This window comes from Oryctolagus cuniculus, chromosome 13, assembly GCF_051225735.1.
Source record: "Oryctolagus cuniculus isolate XC-2025 breed Fujian yellow rabbit chromosome 13, ASM5122573v1, whole genome shotgun sequence".
Lineage (NCBI taxonomy): Eukaryota > Metazoa > Chordata > Mammalia > Lagomorpha > Leporidae > Oryctolagus > Oryctolagus cuniculus.
Window position 1 is genome coordinate 67,568,733 of NC_142879.1, and position 24,168 is coordinate 67,592,900.

General features: G+C 39.2%; 1 protein-coding gene across 26 annotated transcripts in view; it reads left to right on the forward strand.

Moving 5' to 3' along the window:
• Positions 1 to 24,168, forward strand: part of CDC42BPA (CDC42 binding protein kinase alpha) — a 343,482-nt gene that overhangs the window by 290,780 nt on the left and 28,534 nt on the right. For 22 of the 26 annotated variants that reach the window (XM_051820822.3, XM_002717619.6, XM_008268138.5 and 19 more), the window contains 7 exons: positions 2,044 to 2,180; positions 3,865 to 4,004; positions 5,532 to 5,613; positions 7,749 to 7,965; positions 9,734 to 9,796; positions 16,051 to 16,644; positions 18,648 to 18,745. In XM_051820822.3, coding sequence (XP_051676782.1) covers positions 2,044 to 2,180; positions 3,865 to 4,004; positions 5,532 to 5,613; positions 7,749 to 7,965; positions 9,734 to 9,796; positions 16,051 to 16,644; positions 18,648 to 18,745 — 1,331 coding nt within the window. Of the gene's footprint in view, positions 1 to 2,043; positions 2,181 to 3,864; positions 4,005 to 5,531; positions 5,614 to 7,748; positions 7,966 to 9,733; positions 9,797 to 16,050; positions 16,645 to 18,647; positions 18,746 to 24,168 lie in introns of those variants that run through there. The other 4 variants (XR_016219086.1, XR_016219087.1, XR_016219088.1 and 1 more) reach the window with 3 other exon arrangements.

Here is a 24,168-nt window from a genome sequence, read left to right on the forward strand (position 1 = left end):
GGAATTAATATCGTCTGAAAGTAATGCATTGTAGTTCTCACAACTCAAGTGGAAGATTTAGATTTCATTATCTTAACTAGTCCATTAAACAATAGTTTAGAGCCAAAGAAAATGGCCAGGACTCAAAAGTAGAGGCTTAACAGTTTTGAGTTTATTAAGTCATGAATAATATGAGTGAGTGTCCAAGAAACACCTGCAGATTGAAAAGAACAAGTATGAGGACAGAGCCTTATGGGAAGACAAAAAGGAAAAGAGCCAAGAAATCTGAAAAAAAAGAAAAAAAAAACCTGTATCTTTAATGAGGAAGGAAGGCTGATTGATGCTAAAGGGGAGAATTTTTATGGTTTTCTTTTTTTTTAAAGATTTATTTTATTTATTTGAAAGAGTTACAGAGAGAGGTAGAGACAGAGAGGTCTTGCATCTGCTGGTTCACTCCCCAGATGGCCGCAACGGCAGGCACTGAGCCGATTTGAAGTCAGGAGCCAAGGGCTTCTTCCGGGTATCCCACGTGGGTGCAGGGGCCCAAGGACTTGGGCCAGATGAGGAGCAGCAGGGATTCAGGCCAGGGCTTTAACCCATTGTGCCACAGCGCTGGCCTCTTTATGGTTTTCAACTTTTGTCTTGTTCTGGAATCTGGCCAGTACTTGCAAGTTGTTTTAGAAATCTACCTGACTTTATGTTTCTTGTAAATTTTTATGCATTAGAATTATTTGCCATTCCATAGTAGGAATTTTTGAGATCTTTCCAGGCTCTCTTCCTTTATAGAATGTTACACCATGATTGTGCCTTTGAAATTGATCATTCAAAGCTGTGGGAACAGTAGAACATCCCAGTCCTTGACAAGCTTTCATAAATGTTATGATAATATTGTTAGAGCCTGTAAAAATACCTGTCTTTATTTTTTCTGCGTTGATTAGAATTAGACATAGTATGGGTATCTTACTTTGTTCTACTGCCCTTGGGAGGTAAGATTTTGCTTTTCAATAAAACAAATCAGAACTTCTTAGTTCACTTGAAAGTGAATTGAGAAGTTTGGATAGTTTTTGGCAGTTAGCAGTAGTCCATCTTGCTGTATTGGTTTCATAATATCCGTTAGTGATGCATTATCCATTTCCACCATTTATGTGCATTCTCAAAATGATATTCCTTTAGTTCTCTTCCCTTTAGTCTTTTCCTAATATTCTCTAGGATCTAAGAGGATAATCTTTGATGATAACCCTTCACAACAAGATTGTTTGCTTTAAATATTTAACTTTTAATTTCTCACTGAAGCCTATGAATTTATTTTTATTTATTGTCTTAGAATCTCAAGTTTGTCATGTGAGCATCAAATAGAATTATCATAGCTTTGTTGTTAGTGGTTACAGGCCCTGAGCTAGACTGCCTGGCTTTATATTTCAACACTGCCTCTTTAGGTGGTCTGTGATCCTGGGCAATTAATGTGTAACATGGGAATAATAAATGTGCCTCTTTTTGATTTTATAAGAGAAAAATAAAGCCACTCCATAAACTGTTATTATCATCCTAGAATATTTTAAGTGTATATAATAACATTAATAACTCTTAAAATTCACCCTTAAATACTTTTATACACATTGAAAAATTCCATTTCAAGAAGGATTTGTAAACCTTGCTAGATGTAGCAGGGATGTCAAGCAGCTTAATATCCATTAATGATCCTTGAAAGGGAAATTTCAGGACAGATAACAGTGCGTCAAGAGAAAGAGCTATTTCAAAATTCACTCTTTTAGAAATTATAATTTTAAATCAACCACGTTAGTTTACAAGATTAGATGTTTTTTCTGTTTGCTTCTTGTTTTGATCACTAATGCTAACACAAAGCCCTAGTATTACAAATAATAAAAAAGTATTATTTTTCATAGAAATTCTTAAGCAAATATTGAGCTCCCCAAGTGATAGAATTGTTCACAGTAAAATCAGAGTTAAGTGTTCCTCTAAACATGACACATTGCATGCAAGCAGTGCTCAGTGAATCATTTTGTTATTGTTAAAATAGATTTCTTTCTTTGTTTCTTCCAAAAGTATGTGGATTCTCATGTCATATAACTTGTGTAAACAAAGCTCCAACAACTTGTCCAGTTCCTCCTGAACAGACGAAAGGTCCTCTGGGAATAGATCCACAGAAGGGAATAGGAACAGCATATGAAGGTCATGTCAGGGTATGTATGATTAGATTGAGTTTAAGTTAATCCTTTAAGGTTTATTAATGCATTAAAATGGAATCCAATCACTTTACAGATACAATACTTGACAGGAAACTATAGGAATAAAAATTTACCTGATAATTTATTTCATCCATAGTAATGACTTGAAAACAAAGCCTCTTCTTTACTTAGAAATGATTTTTTGAAATATTTATTTGAAAGGTATAGTGGGAGAGAGACTAGGAGGCATAGAGAGAGAACTTTCATCTACTAGTTAACTCTGCAGATGGTTTCAACAGCCAGGGCTGGGACTTGCTGAACCCAGGAATCTGGAACTCCATCCAGGAGGTCTCCCATATGGGAGGCAGGGTCCCAGGTAGTTTGGCCATCATCCACTGCTCTCCCACGTGCATTAGCAGGGAACTGGATTAGAAGGGGAATAGCCAGTAATAGAACTGGCTCCACAGCACCAGAATGCCAGCCCCAGAGAGAAATTTTTAGATGTCTAAAATGTTTCTCTATTGTCCCTGTTTTTGAGATGGACAGATATTGAAGTCTACATAAAGGAATCTTTGTCACCTATTTTTGCCAGAGGGGTGACATGATTATGAATTATGAGGTATTATCAATACATAATCTCATTTGTTATCTTGGGTAATATTGATAGTATGAGCTGAATTTCACTTTACTGCAAAGTCTGAGTTTATGCTATTTAGAAGAATAATCCATGAGTTATTTTAATGAAATAAAAGTGAAAAGAAAAATAGTACCATTTAAAGAGTCTTCAGGGGCCGGCGCAATGGCTCATGAGGTTAATCCTCCGCCTGCGGCGCCGGCATCCCATATGGGCACTGGGCTCTAGTACCGGTTGCTCCTCTTCCAGTCCAGCTCTCTGCTGTGGCCCTGGAGGGCAGTGGAGGATGGCCCAAGTGCTTGGGCCCCTGCACCCACACAGGAGACCAGGAAAGAAGCTCCTGGCTCCTGGCTTCGGATTGGCGTAGCTCCAGCCATGGTGGCCATTTAGGGAGTGAACCAAAGGAAGGAAGACCTTTCTCTCTGTCTCTCTCACTGTCTATAACTCTACCTGTCAAATTAAAAAAAAAAAAAAGAGTCTTCAGAATAAGTCATACTTGAATAGTATATTCCTGGCTGGCGCCACGGCTCACTTGGCTAATCCTCCGCCTGTGGTGCCAACACCCCAGGTTCTAGTCCCGGTTGGGGCGCCAGCTTCTGTCCGGGTTGCTCCTCTTCCAGTCCAGCTCTCTGCTGTGGCCCGGGAGTGCAGTGGAGGATGGTCCAAGTGCTTGGGCCCTGCACCCACATGGGAGACCGGGAGGAAGCACCTGGCTCCTGGCTTCGGATCGGGCGCCGGCCGTGATGGCCATTTTGGGGGTGAACCAACAGAAAGGATGACCTTTTCTCTCTCTCTCTCTCTCTCTCTCTCACTCACTCACTCACTCACTGTCTAACTCTACCTGTCAAAAAAAAAAAAAGTGTATTCCCACACTTTCTCATGTTGATAATGATGAGTCTTCATCTGCTACTTTACCAACCAAAGTGTCAGACTTGTAGCACTTAATTACATTATCTTTAGTGTTGTCCATGCAATTAACATATGTGATCAAAGGGACTATGGTTGACATTTTCATTTGATTTATTTTTTAAATTGTTTGCCTGCATGTCAAAAACAAAACTAAAGATTCCTAAGCCAGCTGGAGTGAAGAAAGGATGGCAAAGAGCATTGGCTGTAGTTTGTGACTTCAAACTCTTTCTGTATGATATTGCTGAAGGAAAAGCATCTCAGCCTACTGTTGTCATTAGTCAAGTGATTGACATGAGGTAAGTTTGAAAATGTTCGGATCTTGCAACACAGGAATCACAAAATTTATGATTTTTCTTTTAATTATATTGCCATGGTTTTATCTAATTTCATATTTTCTAATTTACTATATTGCTGTGCTAATACAATTAGTATATAAGGTTTACTTATAGGACAGGTTGATATGAGAGGGGACTGGGAGTCATGGAAAAGATGCTGGTATTTTGAGTCCAAAAGCCTAGTAAAAGTTACTGGTGTAACCTGATGAGGCCTAATTTTCAGTTTTATATCATCACCTAAGGGCCTAGAATATAATTCCATTGTAGGGGGAGGAAATAAAAATCTCAAAAGTCAGATAAGCTTTTGCAAAACATAATGAACCAGTGAATAAGTAACGTCATCTCTTGAATGATTTTGGTTTCATTATCCAGATACTTCCTCTGCCCCTTAGAGTGCTCTCATTTATTTGTTCTTATAACTCCAGGCACTGACCCTGAGGGATCTTAGGTACTCCCATAGCTTCAGCCATCACCTCTGCATTTATGATTTCCATACATGTAATTCCAGTTTAGACATACCCACCCATTATTCAAAACCAGCATTTCCTGCTGTGTCTAACACTGGCATTTCACATCAGCATCTCAAACACATTATCTTTCTCTACGAATATGAAATATAAAGGGATAGATCAACAAATAAGGTCAGGGATAATCTGACAGAGCCTTCTAAGGAATGAAATTTAATAATACAGGAAGAAGAGGTAGGCATTTGCTATAACAATTAAGTCACCACTTGAGACACCGACATCTCCTATCATAGTACCTGATTCGTGTCCCAGCTACTCTGCTTCCCATCCAGTCTCTTGCTAATGCTCACGCTAGGAGACAGCAGATGATGGATCCAGTATTTGGGTTCCTGTCACCTACACAGGATACTTGGGTTGAGTTCTGGATTCCTGACTTTGGTCTGGCCCAGCCCTGACTGGTACAGGAATTTGGAGAGAATCAGCAGTTAGAAGATCTCTCTCCATCTTTCTTTGTCTCTGCCTTTCTCATAAAAATGAAAATAAATATAGTTTTTGAAAAGTAAAATCAAAGATGCTAATGGTTAAGCCTTCAAGACCAAGTTAGAGTGCTAGTCACAATTACAAAATTAAGGAAATCACTATGGATAAATTTGTGGAAGAAACTTATTTTAGATGTTGAGCAAACATTAAAATATAAGAAGAGTTGAGTTGGGGAGCACTTGAGATTTATTATGGGAAGCAAGAGTGTCTGCTAGGGGCCCTGGAGATGTACCAGGGCTCAGATCTCAGTTCCACTTTGTATGCTTATTGGCCTTGTGAACAGTTATTTCTAGCTGTTAAGTTACTCTTGATAAATTATTTTTGGGCACTGTCAGTTGCAAGGAGAAATCACATTATTATAAAAATTCTGTTTGGGTGTTTGGTGTACTTAACAATTGATTATTGATACATTTGTATAACTTGGGTACACAAGCAAATCCATATATACATAGCCACTTTTAATGTTTCACCTTTCTTTCAGAGATGAAGAATTTTCTGTGAGTTCAGTCTTAGCTTCTGATGTTATTCATGCCAGTCGAAAAGATATACCTTGTATATTTAGAGTAAGTATATATGCCATAATTTGATTATTGAATTATTTTAATAAGTATGGTTTGCCTCTCTATATATCTCATTAACTTATTAGAAGTGGAACCATATCTTGCATTTCTTATCACCCAGTACTTAAATGTATATAAAATTGGTACTAAGTAAATATTTCATTAGTAAAAAATCTGTAGAAAGTATGAATATATTGCTTCTAAAAGATAATTTTTTTAGTCCAAACTTGATTTAAAATGAATACCACCACATGTAAAATTGGATAAGTAAGTTGTTTCTCAAGTTTTTGAAAAATAGAAGTTTCTCTCTTTAAAATCTCATTTTAGGACATTGTGTTTCAGTTACCTATTGCTTGGTAACAAGTACTCCAAAACCTAATAGCTTAAAAAATAATGATTTATTAGTTTGCACCATTTTGTGGGCCAGCTGTACAGTTTGGTGTTAGTTGGGGTTAGTCATGTGACTACATTCAGTTCATTGAAGGCTAGAGCATCCAGAACAAGGTCACTATCACATTTGGGGCCTTGGTGCTGTTAGCCGGATGATCTCAGTTTTCCTCTTTGTTGACTTTCTCCATGTAATGTCTAATCATTTCAATTAAGCTGAACCCCTAGTGTCTGGCTTCCATAAGTAAGAAAGTGCGTGCCAGACCTCTTAAGGACTAAACCCAAAGTATTCCTGATAATCTTTCTGCATTCTCTGTTGGTTGGAGCAACTCATAATGTCAGCCCAGATTTAAGGAGAAGGGAAAGAAACTTCACCTTTTAATAAGACAGAATTTTTATGGGCGGAATTATTGGTAGCCATCCTTGGAAACTGCTTTTACAACAGTGTGATCTTGAATTGGTGAATTAAGATAATTGATATAAAAAAAAAAAAAAGGAGAGAGAGAGAGAGAGACTACTGACCTGTTGTTACGCCTATCTATCTGCTTAGTGTTTGTCTATGAATTTTGTGCCTGAATAAGGTTAGGAAAGACTTAATCTCTCAGTTCCTATACCAGTAACTGTTTATTCTCCCAAAAGTTACTAAGAGAGCCCAGGAGGCCCACTTATCTCTAACTGGTTTGCACAGTATGATTTTATTGTCACTGGTGCTTAAATTACTTTTAATAAGAAATTCATCTTATATAATTTAAAACTGTTCTATTGTAAATGTTGTATAGAAAGTGAGAAACCTTCATTTAAGTGCTAAATCAAACTTCTTGGCCTTTTGGCTAAGAGCAAGTGTAATGCTATATCTAAGTGATCTGATGTTTTCTAATGATAACATAAGTTGTTATTATGAAGTAACAAAGGATATAAATATTTCTGAGCATTTCTGACTTTTTAAAAGAAATTGTAGGCCAGCGCTGCAGCTCACTAGGCTAATCCTCTGCCTTGCAGTGCTGGTACACCAGGTTCTGTCCCGGTTGCCCCTCTTCCAGGCCAGCTCTCTGCTGTGGCCAGGGAGTGCAGTGGAGGATGGCCCAAGTGCTTGGGCCCTGCACCCCAAGGGAGACCAGGATAAGTACCTGGCTCCTGCCATCGGATCAGCGCGGTGCGCCGGCCATAGCGCGCTGGCCGTGGTGGCCATTGGAGGGTGAACCAACGGCAAAGGAAGACCTTTCTCTCTGTCTCTCTCTCTCACTGTCCACTCCGCCTGTCAAAAAAAAAAAGAAAGAAATTGTAAATCATTACTGCATAGTGCTTAAGAGCATGGACATGGGATACCAGACTTTAGTTTTGTACCCTTGAAGAAATTATTTTATTTCTATCATTTTTTCATATATAAAATCAAGAGGAAGGTTAAATGAGATAATACTGATAAAGTACTTAGATCTTCCCAGTATCCAATAATTACTCAATAATTTCAGTTGTTGTGCTATAAGTATGTGTAGTGCTTGTTTTAGTGATTGTGTAATAGCTGGGAAAATGAATGCAATACTAACATTTCGAAAGATTTCTGTTACCTTTGCTTTGTTGTGAATTCTATTGCTAAAGCTAGTTAATCTGATAAAGAATCACTTTAATTCAGTAAGGTATTATTTTATGAATGTTCATTTATTAATGAGTGCCAAACAAATTAGTATAGTCATCAGACAAGCATGTAGGATGTCTGTTTTCTAATTTCTTGATTATTGGTTAAATTTTTCTAGGTCACAGCTTCCCAGCTTTCATCATCTAATAACAAATGCTCAATCCTGATGCTAGCAGATAGCGAAAATGAGAAGAATAAGTGGGTGGGAGTGCTGAGTGAATTGCATAAAATTTTGAAGAAGAACAAATTCCGAGATCGGTCAGTCTATGTTCCAAAAGAGGCTTATGACAGCACTCTACCCCTCATTAAAACAACCCAGGCAGCTGCAATTATAGGTATGAATTTATAACATAACATTTATCCTATTAGAAAAATCTACCTTGTGAGCCAGGATCTGGCTTTCATCTAGGAATACCCAGCGTCCAGTGTAATAGTGTTGTATGACAAACACTGAGTAAATTTTCATTAGTTGAGACCTTTATCAGATCTTTTTCAGTAAACAGGAATAAATGCCCATTCTGAGTACATAATTTTTTGTGAATTATTTTGGTTTTTAAACTTTTTGATTAACATGAAATATTTGTAGATTTTTATGTGCTACAGTACCGTATTCAAACATATATACACAATGTAAACCAATCAAATCGGACAACTAGTTTTCTTTTTTCTTTTTTTTCTTTTTTTTTTTTTTTGTCTAGAGCAAAGTAGGCCATAAACAAGAGTGTCAGTTTGTTAAGTCAACAACAGGAGTGACTGTGCACTTACTCCTCATGTAGGATCTCTGTCCTTAGTGTGCTGTACATTGTGATTTAATGCTATTACTAGTACTCAGACAATATTTTTCACTTTATGTTTCTGTGTGGGAGCAAACTGTTGAAATCTTTACTTAATGTATGCTAAACTGATCTGTATATAAAGAGAATCGAAAATGAATGTTGATGTGAATGGAAGGGGAGAGGGAGTGGGAAAGGGGAGGGTTGCGGGTGGGAGGGACATTATGGGGGGGGAAGCCATTGTAATCCACAAGCTGTACTTTGGAAATTTATATTCATTAAATAAAAGTTAAAAAAAAAAAGAAAAAAAAGTATGCTTTCTTCTGAAAAAAGCAGCAGTATTGTAGTTTAAACTACAGATCTGTTTCCTGCTTGTGTGACTTCAAACAGGATTCATTTCTTAGAGCATAAGGTTTATTTGATACGAATTACCTTGGAACGGTAATTTATGTAGATACGAATTACCTTAGAAAGGTCGTTGGGAAGTTTAAATAAGATGTAATACATTACACAGGTTACCATAGGTTTAAATGCACTCTATCAATGGTAGCTTCTTTGTCAAACGTTTTAATTTCTTTCCTTACTCTTAAATGTACCTTCCTCACTCTTTTGTTACTTTCTAGTAAATACTGAAAAGTTGAACAAGCAGACTCACCTGCCATTCATAATTTTTCTCTCTCAAAACAAGAAATGGATCCCTAGGGCACTAACAAACTAGATTTTAAGTATTTCTATTTATTCATTAAGCTTTATTTCTTTTTGTACTTGTTTTAGTATACATGTAGATTATTTTTCAGTGTTTGTTATATGTTTTTTTAAATATTTATTTTATTTATTTGAAAGGCAGAGTTAGAGAGAGAGATACAGAGAGAAACATCTTTCATCCGGGGGTTCACTCCTCAGATGGCCACAACGGCTGCGACTGGGGTTGGGCCAGGCTAAAGCCAGGAGCCGGGAGATTCATCCAAGTCTCCCACATGGGTGCAGGGGCCCAAAGACTTGAGCCATCTTCCACTCCTTTCCCAGGTACATTAGTAGAGAGCTGGATCAGAAGTGGAGTAGCCAGGATTCAAACTGGTGCCCGTATAGGATGCCAGTGTTGCAGGCTGCAGCTTAACCTGTTATGCCACAAAGTTGGCCCTTAATGCTTGTTATATTAAAAAATACATAAGATGTTTACCACTCATAACTTGAAAGGAAATTTCATAATATAAATTGCTACAATTTTCTTATTGTTTTATTGCCATTTTTATACCAAATTTCCTTGTTAATCTGTTAAGTTTACATAATTTTTTAACTGATAAAAATGTCACATATTTTTTTCTTACAGATCATGAACGGATAGCTTTGGGAAATGAAGAAGGGTTATTTGTTGTGCATGTCACCAAAGATGGTAAGTTAAAATGTAATTATTTGAGAATAAATTTCAATCATATGTTGTTAGAAAATTCTTTTTAAAAATTTTTATTAATATAAAGAGAACAGATTTTATGTATTTCATACATACAATTCTAAGATAACAATACTTCCCTCCCTCCCTTACTCCACACCTCGTTCCTCTTCCTTCCTTCCTTTTTTCCCTTCTTTTTGTAAAAACATAATTCCAATTCATTCTATAATCATAGGCTTAATGCAGCATTATCTGTAATATTCAAGTAAAAAATAGACCACAGTTCCACAGGAGTATAACAGTGGCTAAACAGAAGAATCAAATCACAAGATGTCCATTTCATTGCTATGCATTTTTTATATTCTGTGTTAGCTACCATATATGGGAGAAAACATATGACATTTGTCTTTTGGGACTGACTTATCTCACTAAGTATAATGGTTTCCGGCTGCATCCTTTTTATTGCAAGACAGGATTTCATTCTTATGGCTGAGTAGTATAGTGTAGATATACCATATTTTCTTTATCTAGTCATCAGTTGATGGGTATCTGGGTTGATACCATATCTTAGCTAATGTGAGTTGAGAGGAGAAGGGTTTACAAAGAGTTCTTTCATATGATGATTTCATTTTGTTTGGGTAAATACCTAGGAGTGGAATGGATGGATCATATGGTAGATCTATTTTCAGATTTCTGAGTAATCTCCATACCATCTTCCATAATGATTGAACAAGTTTATATTCCCATCAGCAGTGTATTAGGGTATCTTTTCCCTCACATCCTTGCCATCATTTATTGTTTTTGTGTTTTAGATGATAGCCATTCTGACTAGGGTAAGGTGAAACCTCATTAGGGATTTTATTTGCATTTCCCTGATGGCTAGTGATCCTAAGTGTTGTTTTCATGTGTCTGTTGGCCATTCGTATTTCATCCTTTGAGAAATGCCTGTTAATGTCCTTTCCAATTTCTTTTTTTTTATTTGAATTTTTAGTTAGTTTTTAACAGAGTCAGTATGGTGTATAGATACAATTCTAACTGCATGATGATATTCTCTTCTCCCTCCTTCACCCTCCCTTCCACCCTCCTTCAGGCTTAATGCTTCACTGAATAAGAAGTTTAACAAGTGAAAAGCAAAAGGACACCAGTTTAGTGGTAATATAGGCAGCAGCTATAAACAATAATTAAACAGAAAAATGACCATTTCACCCATATACAATAAATTTTAAAGTAATTACAGATCATTAAAACTATAGTAGTACAACATTCTTACCATTGGTTTCACAAAAGTATAAAACAGAGTTTCATAAAACTATTTGCAGCAATATTAATACACATAGGCATTTCTTTCTTTTTGTTTGCTTTTTTTTTAAAGTAGCTTTAGGGAGAACATGGGGTATTTTTCTTGATTGGCTTATTTCATTCAATGTGATGTACTTCAGTTGCATCCATTTTGCTGCAGATGGTAGAATTTTATTTTTTTATAGCTGAATAATTCGATTATGCATATATACATTTTGTTTCATCTATTCATCTGATGATGTATACCTTAGTTGGTTCCAAATTTTTGCTATTGTAAATAGTACTGCTATAAACATGGTGGTGACAGTATATCTATTTATTTTTTAATTTATAGAAAGGAAACAAACTTCATACTTCATGTATTTCTTGTTTATAATTTTAAAAGCATAATGGTGTTTCTCATCCTGCCCTCCCTTACTCCTACCCTCTTTCCTCCTTTTCTTATTTTTCTTTTAATTTCTACAATGACATACTTTTTTTTTTCCCAAGATTTTATTTATTTATTTGAGAGAGAGAGTTACAGACAGTGAGAGGGAGAGACAGAGAGAAAGGTCCTCCTTCCAGTGGTTCATTCCCCAAATGGCAGCAATGGTCGGAGCTGCACCGATCCGAAGCCAGGAGCCAGGAGCTTCTTCCAGATCTCCCACATGGGCACTGGGGCCCAAGGACTTGGGCCATCTTCTGCTGCTTTCCCAGGCCATAGCAGAAAGCTGGATTGGAAGAGGGGCAGCTGGAACTAGAACCAGCACCCATATGGGATGCCAGCGCCGCAGGCAGAGGATTAACCTCCTGTTCCACAGTGCAGCCCCAATGACATACTTTGAATTTTATTTATAATCACAAGTTTAACCATCCACTGAAGACAGAATTCAACAAGTAGTAAGTAGAAAAAAGCACTATTCCTCAAGAGTACAGACAAGGGCTATAAACAATAATCAAATGTCAATTTCAGTAATATACATTACATTTTTTGTACTCTATACTACTTACCATAAATCAGGAAAACATGTTTGTCTTTTTGAGCCTGACTTATTTCATTAAGCGTAATAGTCTCCATTTGCATCCATTTTGTTGCAAAAGACAGGATTTCATTTTTGTACAGCTGAGTAGTACTTTGTTGTGTATGTATACCATAGTTTTTTTGACAGGCAGAGTGGACAGTGAGAAAGACAGAGAGAAAGGTCTTCCTTTTGCCGTTGGTTCACCCTCCAATGGCCGCCGCGGCTGGCGCGCTGCAGCTGGCACACCGCGCTGATCCGATGGCAGGAGCCAGGAGCCAGGTGCTTTTCCTGGTCTCCCATGGGGTGCAGGGCCCAAGCACCTGGGCCATCCTCCACTGCACTCCCAGGCCACAGCAGAGAGCTGGCCTGGAAGAGGGGCAACCGGGACAGAATCCGGCGCCCCAACCGGGACTAGAACCCGGTGTGCCGGCGCCGCTAGGCGGAGGATTAGCCTAGTGAGCCGCGGCACCGGCCCTGTATACCATAGTTTTTATCTAGTCATCAGTTGATGGGCATCTGGGTTGATTCCATATCTTAGCTATTGTGGAGTTGAACTGCCATAAACATTGGGGTACATGCATCTCTTGCATATGCTAATTTCATTTCCTTTGGTTAAATTCCCAGGAATAGAATGGCTGGGTCATATGATAGATGTGTTTTCAGATTTCTGAGGAGTTTCTATACTGTCTTCCATAAGGGTTGTAGTATTTTACATTCCTACCAGTAATGCATTAGGATAGCTTTTCTCCACATTCTCTCTCTCTCTTTTTTTAAGATTTATTTATTTATTTGAAAATCAGAGTTATACAGAGAGAGAAGGAGAGGCAAAGAGAGAGAGGTCTTCCATCCACTGGTTCACTCCCCAATTGGCCACAACAGCCTGAGCTGCACTGATCCAAAGCCAGGAGCCAGGAACTTCCTCTGGGTCTTCCCATGTGGATGCAGGGGCCCAAGGACTTAGGCCATGTTCTGCTGATTTCCCAGGCCACATAGCAGAGAGCTGGATTGGAAGTGGAGCAGCTGGGTCTCAAAGCGGTGCCCATATGGGATACCAGCACTGCAGGTAGTAGCTTGACCCACTACTCCACAGTGCCGCCGCTCCCCCGCCCCCCATTCTCTGTGTGCAGGGTCTTAGTCCACCCGTAGGAGGATGGATTGGGTCCCGAGGATGGACTGGGTCCGAGGAAAGGTAAGTGTGTCGCTCGCCCGTTTCACAGCCTCCCGAACTCGGAGACAATCAGAGGCAGCGGGGAGCTAAGTGAAGCAGGGATTTATTGCATGTATAACAAAGCCTTTTATAGCACAAAACTGTAGAGTCATTGGGGCAGGGCATAAGGACCAACCAATCACTTAAAGGGTCACTTTTAGGAGACGATTTCTTACAGGACCAACCATATGTCTATACACTTGCTATCAGTTGTGGTCACTTCCCTTGATGTTGCAAAGCCAATTAGCTTTGGTGGTAAACAACTTTGAGTTCCACCCACCTTACTTCCTCTCGCTGCCATCTTTGAATTGCCTCATGTAACTAATTTCCCCATATCTGTGTTGTATCTTTTCTGGTTTTGAAGTTAAGGTGATGCTGGCCTCATAAAAGGAGTTTGGGGGGAGAGGGGTTCGCTCTCTTTCCATTGTTTTGAATAGTTTGAGGAGAATTGGAATTAATTGTTCTTTAAAAGTTTGCTGGATTTCAGCAGTAAAGCCATCTAGTCCTGAGCTTTTCTTTGTTGGGAGGGTCTTTGTTACTGATTCAGTCTCCGTCTTGGTTATGGGTCTGTTTAGGCTTTCTGTGTCTTCATGACTCAATTCTGGTAGACTGTATATGTCCAGAAATCTTTTCATTTTTTTCTCGATTTTCCAGTTTGTTGACATATAGCCATTTGTAGTAATTCTTGATGATGATTTTTATTTCTGTAGTATCCTTTGTAACATACCCTTTTTCATCTAAATTTTATTGATTTGTTAGTTTGTGTAATAGTATGTCAATTTTATTCTTTTTAAAAAATAAGCTCTTCATTTCACTGATCTTTTTTGTTTCAATTTTGTTTATTCTCTAATTTTAATCCTTTCTTTTTCTCCTAATTTGTGTTTGGTTTGTTCTTATTTTTCTAGATCCTTGAGATGCATTGACAGATCATTCATTTGATGCCTTTCCAATTTCTTGATGTAGGCAATAATTGCTTTAAACTGTCCTCTTAACACTGCCTGTTGTGTTATCATTTCATTCATTTATAGGAATTTATTTCCCTTTTGATTTTTACCATGACCCACTGTTCACTCAAGAGCACGTTGTAAAAAAAAAAAAAAAAAAGGCCGGCGCCGCGGCTCAACAGGCTAATCCTCCACCTAGCGGCGCTGGCACACCAGGTTCTAGTCCCAGTCGGGGCGCCGGATTCTGTCCCGGTTGCCCCTTTTCCAGGCCAGCTCTCTGCTATGCCCGGGAGTGCAGTGGAGGATGGCCCAAGTGCTTGGGCCCTGCACCCGCATGGGAGACCAGGAGAACCACCTGGCTCCTGCCTTCGGATCAGCGCAGTGCACCAGCCACAGGGCGCCGGCCATTGGAGGGTGAACCAACGGCAAAAGGAAGACCTTTCTCTCTGTCTCTCTCTCTCTCTCTCACTGTCCACTCTGTAAAAAAAAAAAAAAAAAAAAGAGCACGTTGTTCAGTCTGCATGTGTTTGTATATTTTGTAGTTTCTTAAGTTGTTAATTTCCAACTTCATTCGTTGTGGTCAGAGCAGATGCATGGTATGATTTCAGTATTTCTGAATTTGTTGAAATTTGCTTTGTGGCCTAGCATATGGTCTATCCTAGAGAAAAGTTCCATGCACTGATGAAAAGAATGTGTGTTCTGCATCTGTGTGATGAAAGGTTCCATAGATATGTTAGGTCCACTTGATCCCTAGTGACAATTAGCTCTGTTGATTCTTTGTTGATTTTCTGTCTAGTTGATCTGTCCATTGATGAAAGTGGGGTGTTGAATCACCCATTATTATCATATTGGGGCCTATGTCTCCCTTTAGATCTATTCACATTTGTTGTAAATAGCCAGGTACCCTGGCATTGGGTGCATGTACATTTACTATTGTCACATCTTCCTTTTGGATTGATCCTTCAGTCATTACATAATGCCCTTCTTTGTGTCTTTTGACAGTTGCTGTGTTAAAGTCTGTTTTGTCTGGTATTATGCTGGTTAGCCCTGCTTGACTTTGCTTTCCATTAGCATGGAATATCTTTTTCTAGTCTTTGACTTTTAGTCTGTGTGTATCCTTGTTGGCAAGGTGTGTTTCTTATAGGAAGTAAATAGATAGGTCTTGTTTTTTAATCCATTCAGCCAGTCTGTATCTTAATTGGGGGATTTAGGCCATTCTAAAAAAAAAAATGTAGCTTGATTTTTCCATTGTTCTGTTAATACTATAAGAGGTAAAGTATTATTACTGTGATTATTATTATGATTATTCTAACCACTATTAAAATGTGTTTTGGGGATTTTTCTTCCCACAGTTCAGTTTTTCTGGGGAAAAATCAATGCTAAGTGTAAGAAAATCCAATTTTATTTGGTATTCATAAATATAATATTCTAAGTTAGATCTTGGCAACACAGTGGATTTAAAATTTGCTACCCATAAAATACCTTCAGAGAAACTTGAATTACTCAGTTACTCATTTTTTAAAATAGAATCTCCATGGTGAAGTTCTATAGAATTTAATGTCAATAAAAAGGTTTTTCTTAGAGATTAGATAGGCTTTTACACAAAAGCACTTTTGCCATGGCTGACAGGAATCTCAACGCTAAATTTAATACCCAGTGTAGGTGATAAATATTTTATAATCTGTTTTCTCCATGATTTTTGATCTCTTATTCTTCTATATGTGTATCTTTGTCTTAAGTTGACTTTAGCCTTTGAATTTAATTGGAATTAAAACAGTTTGCATTTATTATTATTTCTGTGTGTAGAAATTATTAGAGTTGGTGACAATAAGAAGATTCATCAGATTGAACTCATTCCAAATGATCAGCTTGTTGCTGTGATCTCAGGACGAAATCGTCATGTACGACTTTTCCCTATGTCAGCTTTGGATGGACGAGAGACAGAGTTTTACAAACTGGCAGAAACTAAAGGGTGTCAGACTATAACTTCTGGAAAAGTGCGCCATGGAGCTCTCACATGCCTGTGTGTGGCTATGAAAAGACAGGTTTTCTGTTATGAACTATTTCAGAGCAAGACCCGTCACAGAAAATTTAAGGAAATTCAAGTCCCATATAATGTCCAGTGGATGGCCATCTTCAGTGAACAACTGTGTGTGGGATTCCAGTCAGGATTTCTACGATACCCCTTGAGTGGAGAAGGAAGTCCATGCAGCATGCTTCATTCAAATGACCATACACTCTCATTTATTGCACATCAGCCAATGGATGCCATCTGTGCAGTTGAGATCTCCAGTAAAGAATATCTGCTGTGTTTTAACAGCATTGGGGTATACACTGACTGCCAGGGCCGAAGATCTAGACAACAGGAACTGATGTGGCCAGCAAATCCTTCCTCTTGTTGTAAGATGCTATTTTTTGTGACTGTCTTACCTTTCTTTTTCTTTCTATTTTATCTGTTATAGATAGTCATTATTAGTAACAGGTGTTTTTTTTTTTAAATCATCCTCAATGCTTCAATGTTTTGCCTCAGGATTAATTATGTTGTTTATATATATGTAAAGTAACTAGGTCTAGATAGACAATTTTGGTGCTACATGTGCATAATTAAAACTTATCTTTCTGTGTGAGATTTTACTGAGATGGATTTTTTTGAAGCCTATGTTACATTTTTAAATAACCCTCAGTAGTTATCTTCATTGTCCTCAAACACAGCTAATAGCCATAGCTATCTCATAGGATTTACTCTGGAGAAGTAGTTACTAGTGAATTATTTCATCAGCTATATAGCTGTGTAATGTAGCTTCTTTGAGAAGTATTATTCAGTCTTGCACTTTTATCTAAATATGTAGATATTGAAAAATCCCTCATCGTAACTCTTTCAAGACATATTAGGATATTAATAAATTTTGAATATTTTTTTTAGAAAGTTTGCTTATTCCAAAGGCAGAGAGAGAGAACTTCCATGTACTGGTTCACTTCCCAAATAATCCACAACAGCCAGGGCTGGGCTAGGCCAAAGCTAGGAGCCAGAAACTTTACCCAAATCTCCTACATAGGTGGCAGAAGTCCAAGTACCTGGACCTTCAACTGCCTCCCCAGGCATATTACCAGGAAACTGAATGATAAGAGGAGCAGCGCGGTAAACCACACTCTGATATGGAATGTACACATGCCAAGCTGCTGCTAAACCTGCTGCATCAGGACACTGACCCCTGGATGTTTCTTAATATTAAATAATAGTTGTTGTTATTGCATATTGGCCTTTTCACTGTATGAGGGACAGTAATGAGTTAATAGGATTTAACCCTCACAGAGCTTAACGTGCAGTAGGAAGGATTCAAGATAAAACAAATAATTACAAATTATCAGTGCTATAACAAGCAGAAGTACAGAGTTCTATAGACGCACATAGAGGGAAGTATCTAATTAAAGTTTTTGTTTAAAAACTAAAGGGAAAGAGCTGCTGGGAACTACTAGGGAACGGTTGATTATATAGGAAATAGAGCAAGATTCTCAAGATGGCCAGAGAGGATTTGAGGATTACATTGGGCAGGAATAAAGTTGCTTCCATTGTTAAAAGACAGAAGGTAGAATAATGGATATGGATTCAGTAAAGTTTAAAGTTTCAGTGGAAGAAAGTTTAGGAGAGAAAACATGCTTTTTAGAGGAAAGCTAGAAAATCTAGATAGAACAAAATAAAAATACCTCTGCTTCTATAGACTTTAGCTATTTTGAATGATTTGTTTCATCTGAAATATAAACTCTTATGTATGGCATTGTATGTAGAATGAATGCTGTTTTGTAACTGAGTCAGATAATAATTTTGCTTTTAATATGGACTAAAAGTTGAAATATCTGACTCTTATTTATAGCTTTGTCAGTAACACAGTTTGTGACTTCAGTTTAGGTAAATCATTGAGCCTCTCTTTGCTTGTATCACTATTTAATGATACTCATTCTTTCAACACAAATGTTGGCCTTCTTTCCTATTCATGTAACTGTGCCAAGGTGCTTTATTTCCCATTGATAATTGGGACTAGAACACTTACCTTAAGATTGCTCTACTTTCTTTTTTTTTTTACAGTAACTTCTTTAGGAATAAAATACTTTAAAATATAGTGAAATACCTTTATAGAACTATAGTGAGCTAGAGAATCGCATGCTTGATGTTAGTAGAACTATTCTGTATTATAAAGGCTGTATAATCTGAACCATGTTATGTCAATTCCTCTTTTATGCTTAATGTTGTGTTTACTTCAGAAATGTCAGGATGTAGATATTATATGATTACAATAGGATTTTGATGGTATTCCATTCTACTATGCAGCACAGGCCTTTTAAAGAGTTTTGGGCTTTATAGTTAACAGTAATCAGCAGGCTGTTCCCTCCTTCCCTTCTCCCAGGTTACAATGCACCATATCTCTCAGTATATAGTGAAAATGCAGTCGATATCTTTGATGTGAATTCCATGGAGTGGATTCAGACCCTTCCTCTTAAAAAGGTAATTTAAATTATTTTTCAGTAATTCAACAGTTTTTAGCGTATGTAGTTGGTAATTTAGAATTTAGCTAAGAATGATAAAAAATGCAAATAAAAACTAGACTAGTTAATTTTATTATAGGTAGCTCAACAACCTGCTATTTTTATTATATTTAGTTTCTCTGTATAAAGTGTAATTGTGATCATCATGAGCAATTAGATTATAGCCTACAATGTAAAATGTTAGTGTTACTTTTGGATTGAAGACCTCTGAGGGAGTATATGATTATTATTAATTGTAGGTATTTTTCACAGAGATATGTAATGTTTAATCCTTTGAGGACAGGTTTTACAGGCTAAAAAATTGGTTAAACTTAAACCAAAACTGTTTAAGTGTCTTATGATTAAAAAATAGTTTTTATGTATTACTAATAAAATGTAATATTTTCCCTTAATATTATGGAAAAGTGGAATTACAAGATGAGTTTATTTGAGTATGAAAAATTTTGAAATCCATACACTTTTTAAGATTTTATGTATTTATTATTTGAAAGATAGAGAGGCAGAGAGAGAGACGCAGAGATTGATTTTCCATCTGCTGATTCACTTCCCCCAAGTGGCCACAACAGCCAGGCCCGGGCCAAGCAAAAGCCTGGAACTCCATCCGGTCTCCCACCTGGGTGCCGGGACCCAAGAACTTGAGCCATCTTCTGCTGCTTTCCTTCGCACATTAGCAGGGAGCTGGATCTGAAGTGGAGCAACCAGAGCTCGGAACTGGTGCCCAAATGGGATGCTGGCATTGCAGGTGGCAGCTTAACCTGCTGGACTACAATGCCAGCCCCCAGATATTTATTTTGTGATATGTACTGTGCCACTTCAAGTCTAACTTCCTGCTAATGTGCCTGGGAAGAAAGCAGAAGATGGCCCAAGTATTTGGGCCCCTCCCACCTGTATGAGACACCTATAAATACTCACTTAATGAACTTCAGCAACTATGTGGCCAAATCAGTTGGCTGAAGCCCTTCCTTCCCCTGACACCTGCAGAGCTTAGACTGATATTTGATTTACTGACTAAGGGAAACAGCCCTTCTTCAAATATCACATTGACACCAGCAGCCAAATCCCCTATAGAAAGGATCAACACCCAGTTGTCAAATTTTGAAACCTTTAGATATGACTCTCAGGTGCCTCTATTTGCCATAACCACATCTACCCTCAAGGCCCCCTTAGGAGTTATTTGGCAACAACATGGACCAACATAGCCTGGAGCGAGTGTCATAAAATAGTTAACAAAGTAGATGCCATCCTATGATGGGACTTAAATTAAGATACTATGCCAATAAGATATTTAACACAGAGGCAGACATAGTGGTCCTACCCCTATCACAATTAGAACTGTCCACATTGATGCAGAATAGCATGCTCTTTCAAACGTTAATGATAAATTTCCCAGGACAGGTTGACAATCACCTGCCAGCGGACAGGCTACTCCAGATGTTACAAACCTTAGAAATAGACTATCCAAAACATGCTTTCCCTGCTAATCAACCTATACCCATGGCACCGTGTGCGTTTACGGACACCAACAAGTCACTGTTTGGAATAGTGATCAAATCTTCAACAGAAAAAGATAAGATCCATGTAGAACCCCATTCCTCATTGCTACCCCTATCTGAGCATGCACTCCTGTGGTCTCCTGGTTGAGCGCTGGTTAGTCAATGACAGGTAAGATCCCCTGGGGGACAACCTAAGACAGGCACAGCCGCATACAGAGATCACATGGAAATGGGGTCAACAATGGTGTGGCCAAGAATCATGCCTCCCATTGCTCAAAAATAAACAAAAAGGGGGAAATGTGGTGGAATGAGAATGCCAAGATGGCCACTGGCAAGCGAGCATCAGTTACTCAGGAGTGGCTTTGGAAACCCCCTGGGAAACCATCTGGCAACAGAGCCTGCCTGGCAAAAGGCTGTGATTGGATGGCTTTGGAAACCACATGGCAATGGAGCCTGCCTGGCAGCAAGCTGTGATTGGATGGCTTCGGATACTGCCTGGCAACAGGCTGTGATTGGTTAGGGCATAAACCGCCTCTTGACCGGATTGGCTGCCTTAGCTATTTAAGCTGCTGTACCTCACCGGTGCCCCGGCTCACTAGGCTAATCCTCCACCTTGCAGCGGCGGCACACCGGGTTCTAGTCCCGGTCAGGGCGCCGGATTCTGTCCCGGTTGCCCCTCTTCCAGGCCAGCCCTCTGCTGTGGCCAGGGAGTGCAGTGGAGGATGGCCCAGGTGCTTGGGCCCTGCACCCCATGGGAGACCAGGAGAAGTACCTGGCTCCTGCCATCGGATCAGCGCGGTGCGCCGGCCGCAGGGCGCTGGCCGCGGCAGCCATTGGAGGGTGAACCAACGGCAAAGGAAGACCTTTCTCTCCTTTCTCTTTTTCTCTCTCTCTCACTGTCCACTCTGCCTGTCCAAAATAAATAAATAAATAAATAAATACATGCATGCATGCATGAATGCTGCTGTACCAACTGAAATAAATGAGTCTGCAGGCTGCCCACCTCTAGCCTGCTTTCACCCGACTACCGGGGTCTGTGTGGTGACTCCGTGCCTCTTGCCCCCACCATGCTCCTCCTCTCAGAGTAAATCCACAGCAACACACCTGAATGGAGTTTCTGGCTGTTGACATCAGCCTGATCCCAGACCTGGCTATTGTGGCCATTTGTAGAAGAACCAGCAGATGGATGGTCATTCTTTCTGTCTCTCCTTGTCTCATTTTATCTATCTAACTACCTACCTGTTTGTTTATTTATTTGAAAGGTAACTGCCTTTCAAATAAACAAACAGGTAGGTAGTTAGATAGATAAATCTTTTTTTTTTCCTTTTTTTTTTTTTTAGTTATTTGACAGGTTCAGTTAGACAGTGAGAGAGAGAGAAAGGTCTTCGTTCTGTTGGTTCACTCCCCAAATGGCTGCTACGGCCGGCGCTGCGCCGATCCGAAGCCAGGAGCCAGGTGCTTCCTCCTGGTCTCCCATGCGGGTGCAGGGCCCAAGGACCTGGGCCATCCTCCACTGCCTTCCCAAGCCACAGCAGAGAGCTAGAGTAGAAGAGGAGCAGCTGGGACTAGAACCTGGTGCCCATATGGGATGCCGGCACCACAGGTGGAAGATTAGCCAAGTGAACCATGGCGCTGGTCCCTAGATAGAAAAATCTTTAAACAGAAAGAAACGTAGCCAAGATCATATTTTAAAATGTGCACCAATTTTAAACAATATCAACTATGAAAAATCTCCTGTTAATAGTAGAGAGGATAAGCCAGATTGTCTGAGAGATGTCACTCAGGAAGAAAGCAAGCCTAATCTTCATAAGCAAATAGGAGGTGAAAGAGCTTCTCTCTGCCATATGAAAACTGTAATGAATTTTACCTAAAAGATTATTTTAGAAAATAGGAAGTGCACCAAAAAATTATATGTACTTATTGGAGAGGGGAGGAAATTCCCTCAGGCAGTGACCTCTATTACTAAGATTTGATTTGGAAGCCAACTCATAACTCAGTAAAAAACTGCTAAACTCAGGCATTATATAATAGAATTGCTGACGTGACCTTAATTCCAGAGGTGCAAAGGGTGTAATTTAATTTAAGAACAATATATCTAATGCATTAAGTCATTAAATAGATCATAAAAATCTGATACATTTTATAAGTACTGAATAGTTAACAGTGGTATGTAAATAAAATGAGCTTGCACTACTCAAAAAGAAAGTATGGCCCTTGTGAAGCTTAATAATAAGCTGATTAGTGAACTTACCTTATTTAATATTTAAGAGCCAGAACATAACCAATATCACTGCAGCTTCTCCCTTATTCCTTATCCCATAACCCTCTCTCTCCACAGAGAAAATCACTATCCTGAATGTTTTGCTTCTCACTACCTTGCTTTCCTTAAAATATAGAAGTTTTGCATATTTAAGTATCCCTAAACAGTATATTGTTTTGTTTTGCTTGGTTATGAGTTTTATCAAAATGTTCTAATATATTGCCATTTTTGCCTTTCTTTACTAATTTGCTATAACTTCTAAAATTCATCCATGTTACTACATGTACTATTACATTTTTTCACAACTATAAAGTATTATGTTGAGTGACTGTATCACACTATTTATCCTTTCTCTGATTGACAAGGCATTTGAATTATTTTCTAGCATTTTGCCATTGTGAATGTTGTCACATATATCTGTGTGTGTGTGTGTGTATGTGAATGTGTGTGTGACAGGCAGAGTTAGACAGTGAAAGAGAGAGACAGAGAGAAAGGTCTTCCTTCCATTGGTTTACCACCCAAATGGCCGCTACGGCTGGCGCGCTGCGGCCAACGCACAGCGCCGATCCGAAGCCAGGAGTCAGGTGCTTCCTCCTGGTCTCCCTGCGGGTGCAGGGCCCAAGCACTTGGGCCATCTTCCACTGCCTTCCCAGGCCACAGCAGAGAGCTGGAATGGAAGAGGAGCAACTGGGACAGAACCGGCGCCCCAACCGGGACTAGATCCCAGGGTGCCGGCGCCGCAGGCGGAGGATTAGCTAAGTGAGCTGTGGCGCTAGCTGCATATGTCTTTATGTATGCAGAAGTTTCAAAGTCATAAGGCCATGAGTGGAATTGTTCAGATATGGGAAATGTGATTGCTCAGCTTTAAAGATAATGTCTTGTTGTTTTCCAAAGTAATTATACAAATTAACACTCCCATCAACAGTGTATAACAGTTCTTACTGATTCTCCATCCTCTGTAATACTTGTCAGAATTCATACTTTCTGAAAATGATTTATAAAGTAATATCCCACTGAAGTATTAATTTGCTTGTCCCCAGTTAACTGTGTAGTTGAGAATCTTTTCTGTTTGTCATTCATATTTTTTCCTCAGTGAAATGCCAGGTCATATGTTTTTATTTTTTTGGCAGGCAGAGTGGACAGTGAGAGAGAGAGAGAGAAAGGTCTTCCTTTGCCGTTGGTTCACCCTCCAATGGCCGCCGCGGCTGGCGCGCCGCGGCTGGCGCGCTGCGGCTGGCGCACTGCGCTGATCCAATGGCAGGAGCCAGGTGCTTCTCCTGGTCTCCCCTGGGGTGCAGGGCCCAAGTACTTGGGCCATCCTCCACTGCCTTCCCGGGCCACAGCAGAGAGCTGGCCTGGAAGAGGGGCAACTGGGACAGAATCCGGCGCCCCAACCGGGACTAGAACCTGGTGTGCCGGCGCCGCAAGGTGGAGGATTAGCCTAGTGAGCCGCGGCGCCAGCCTGCTCATATGTTTTACACGTGTTGCAGGATTTGGGTGTTTTTTTTTTTTTTTTTTTGGGGGGGGGGGGATTCTTTGTATAATGTGGATATTGGGCTAGTAATGGATGTGGTAAATTTCTTCCCTGCCTGTGACATACCTATTAATCTGACAGATATTTTGCTACGC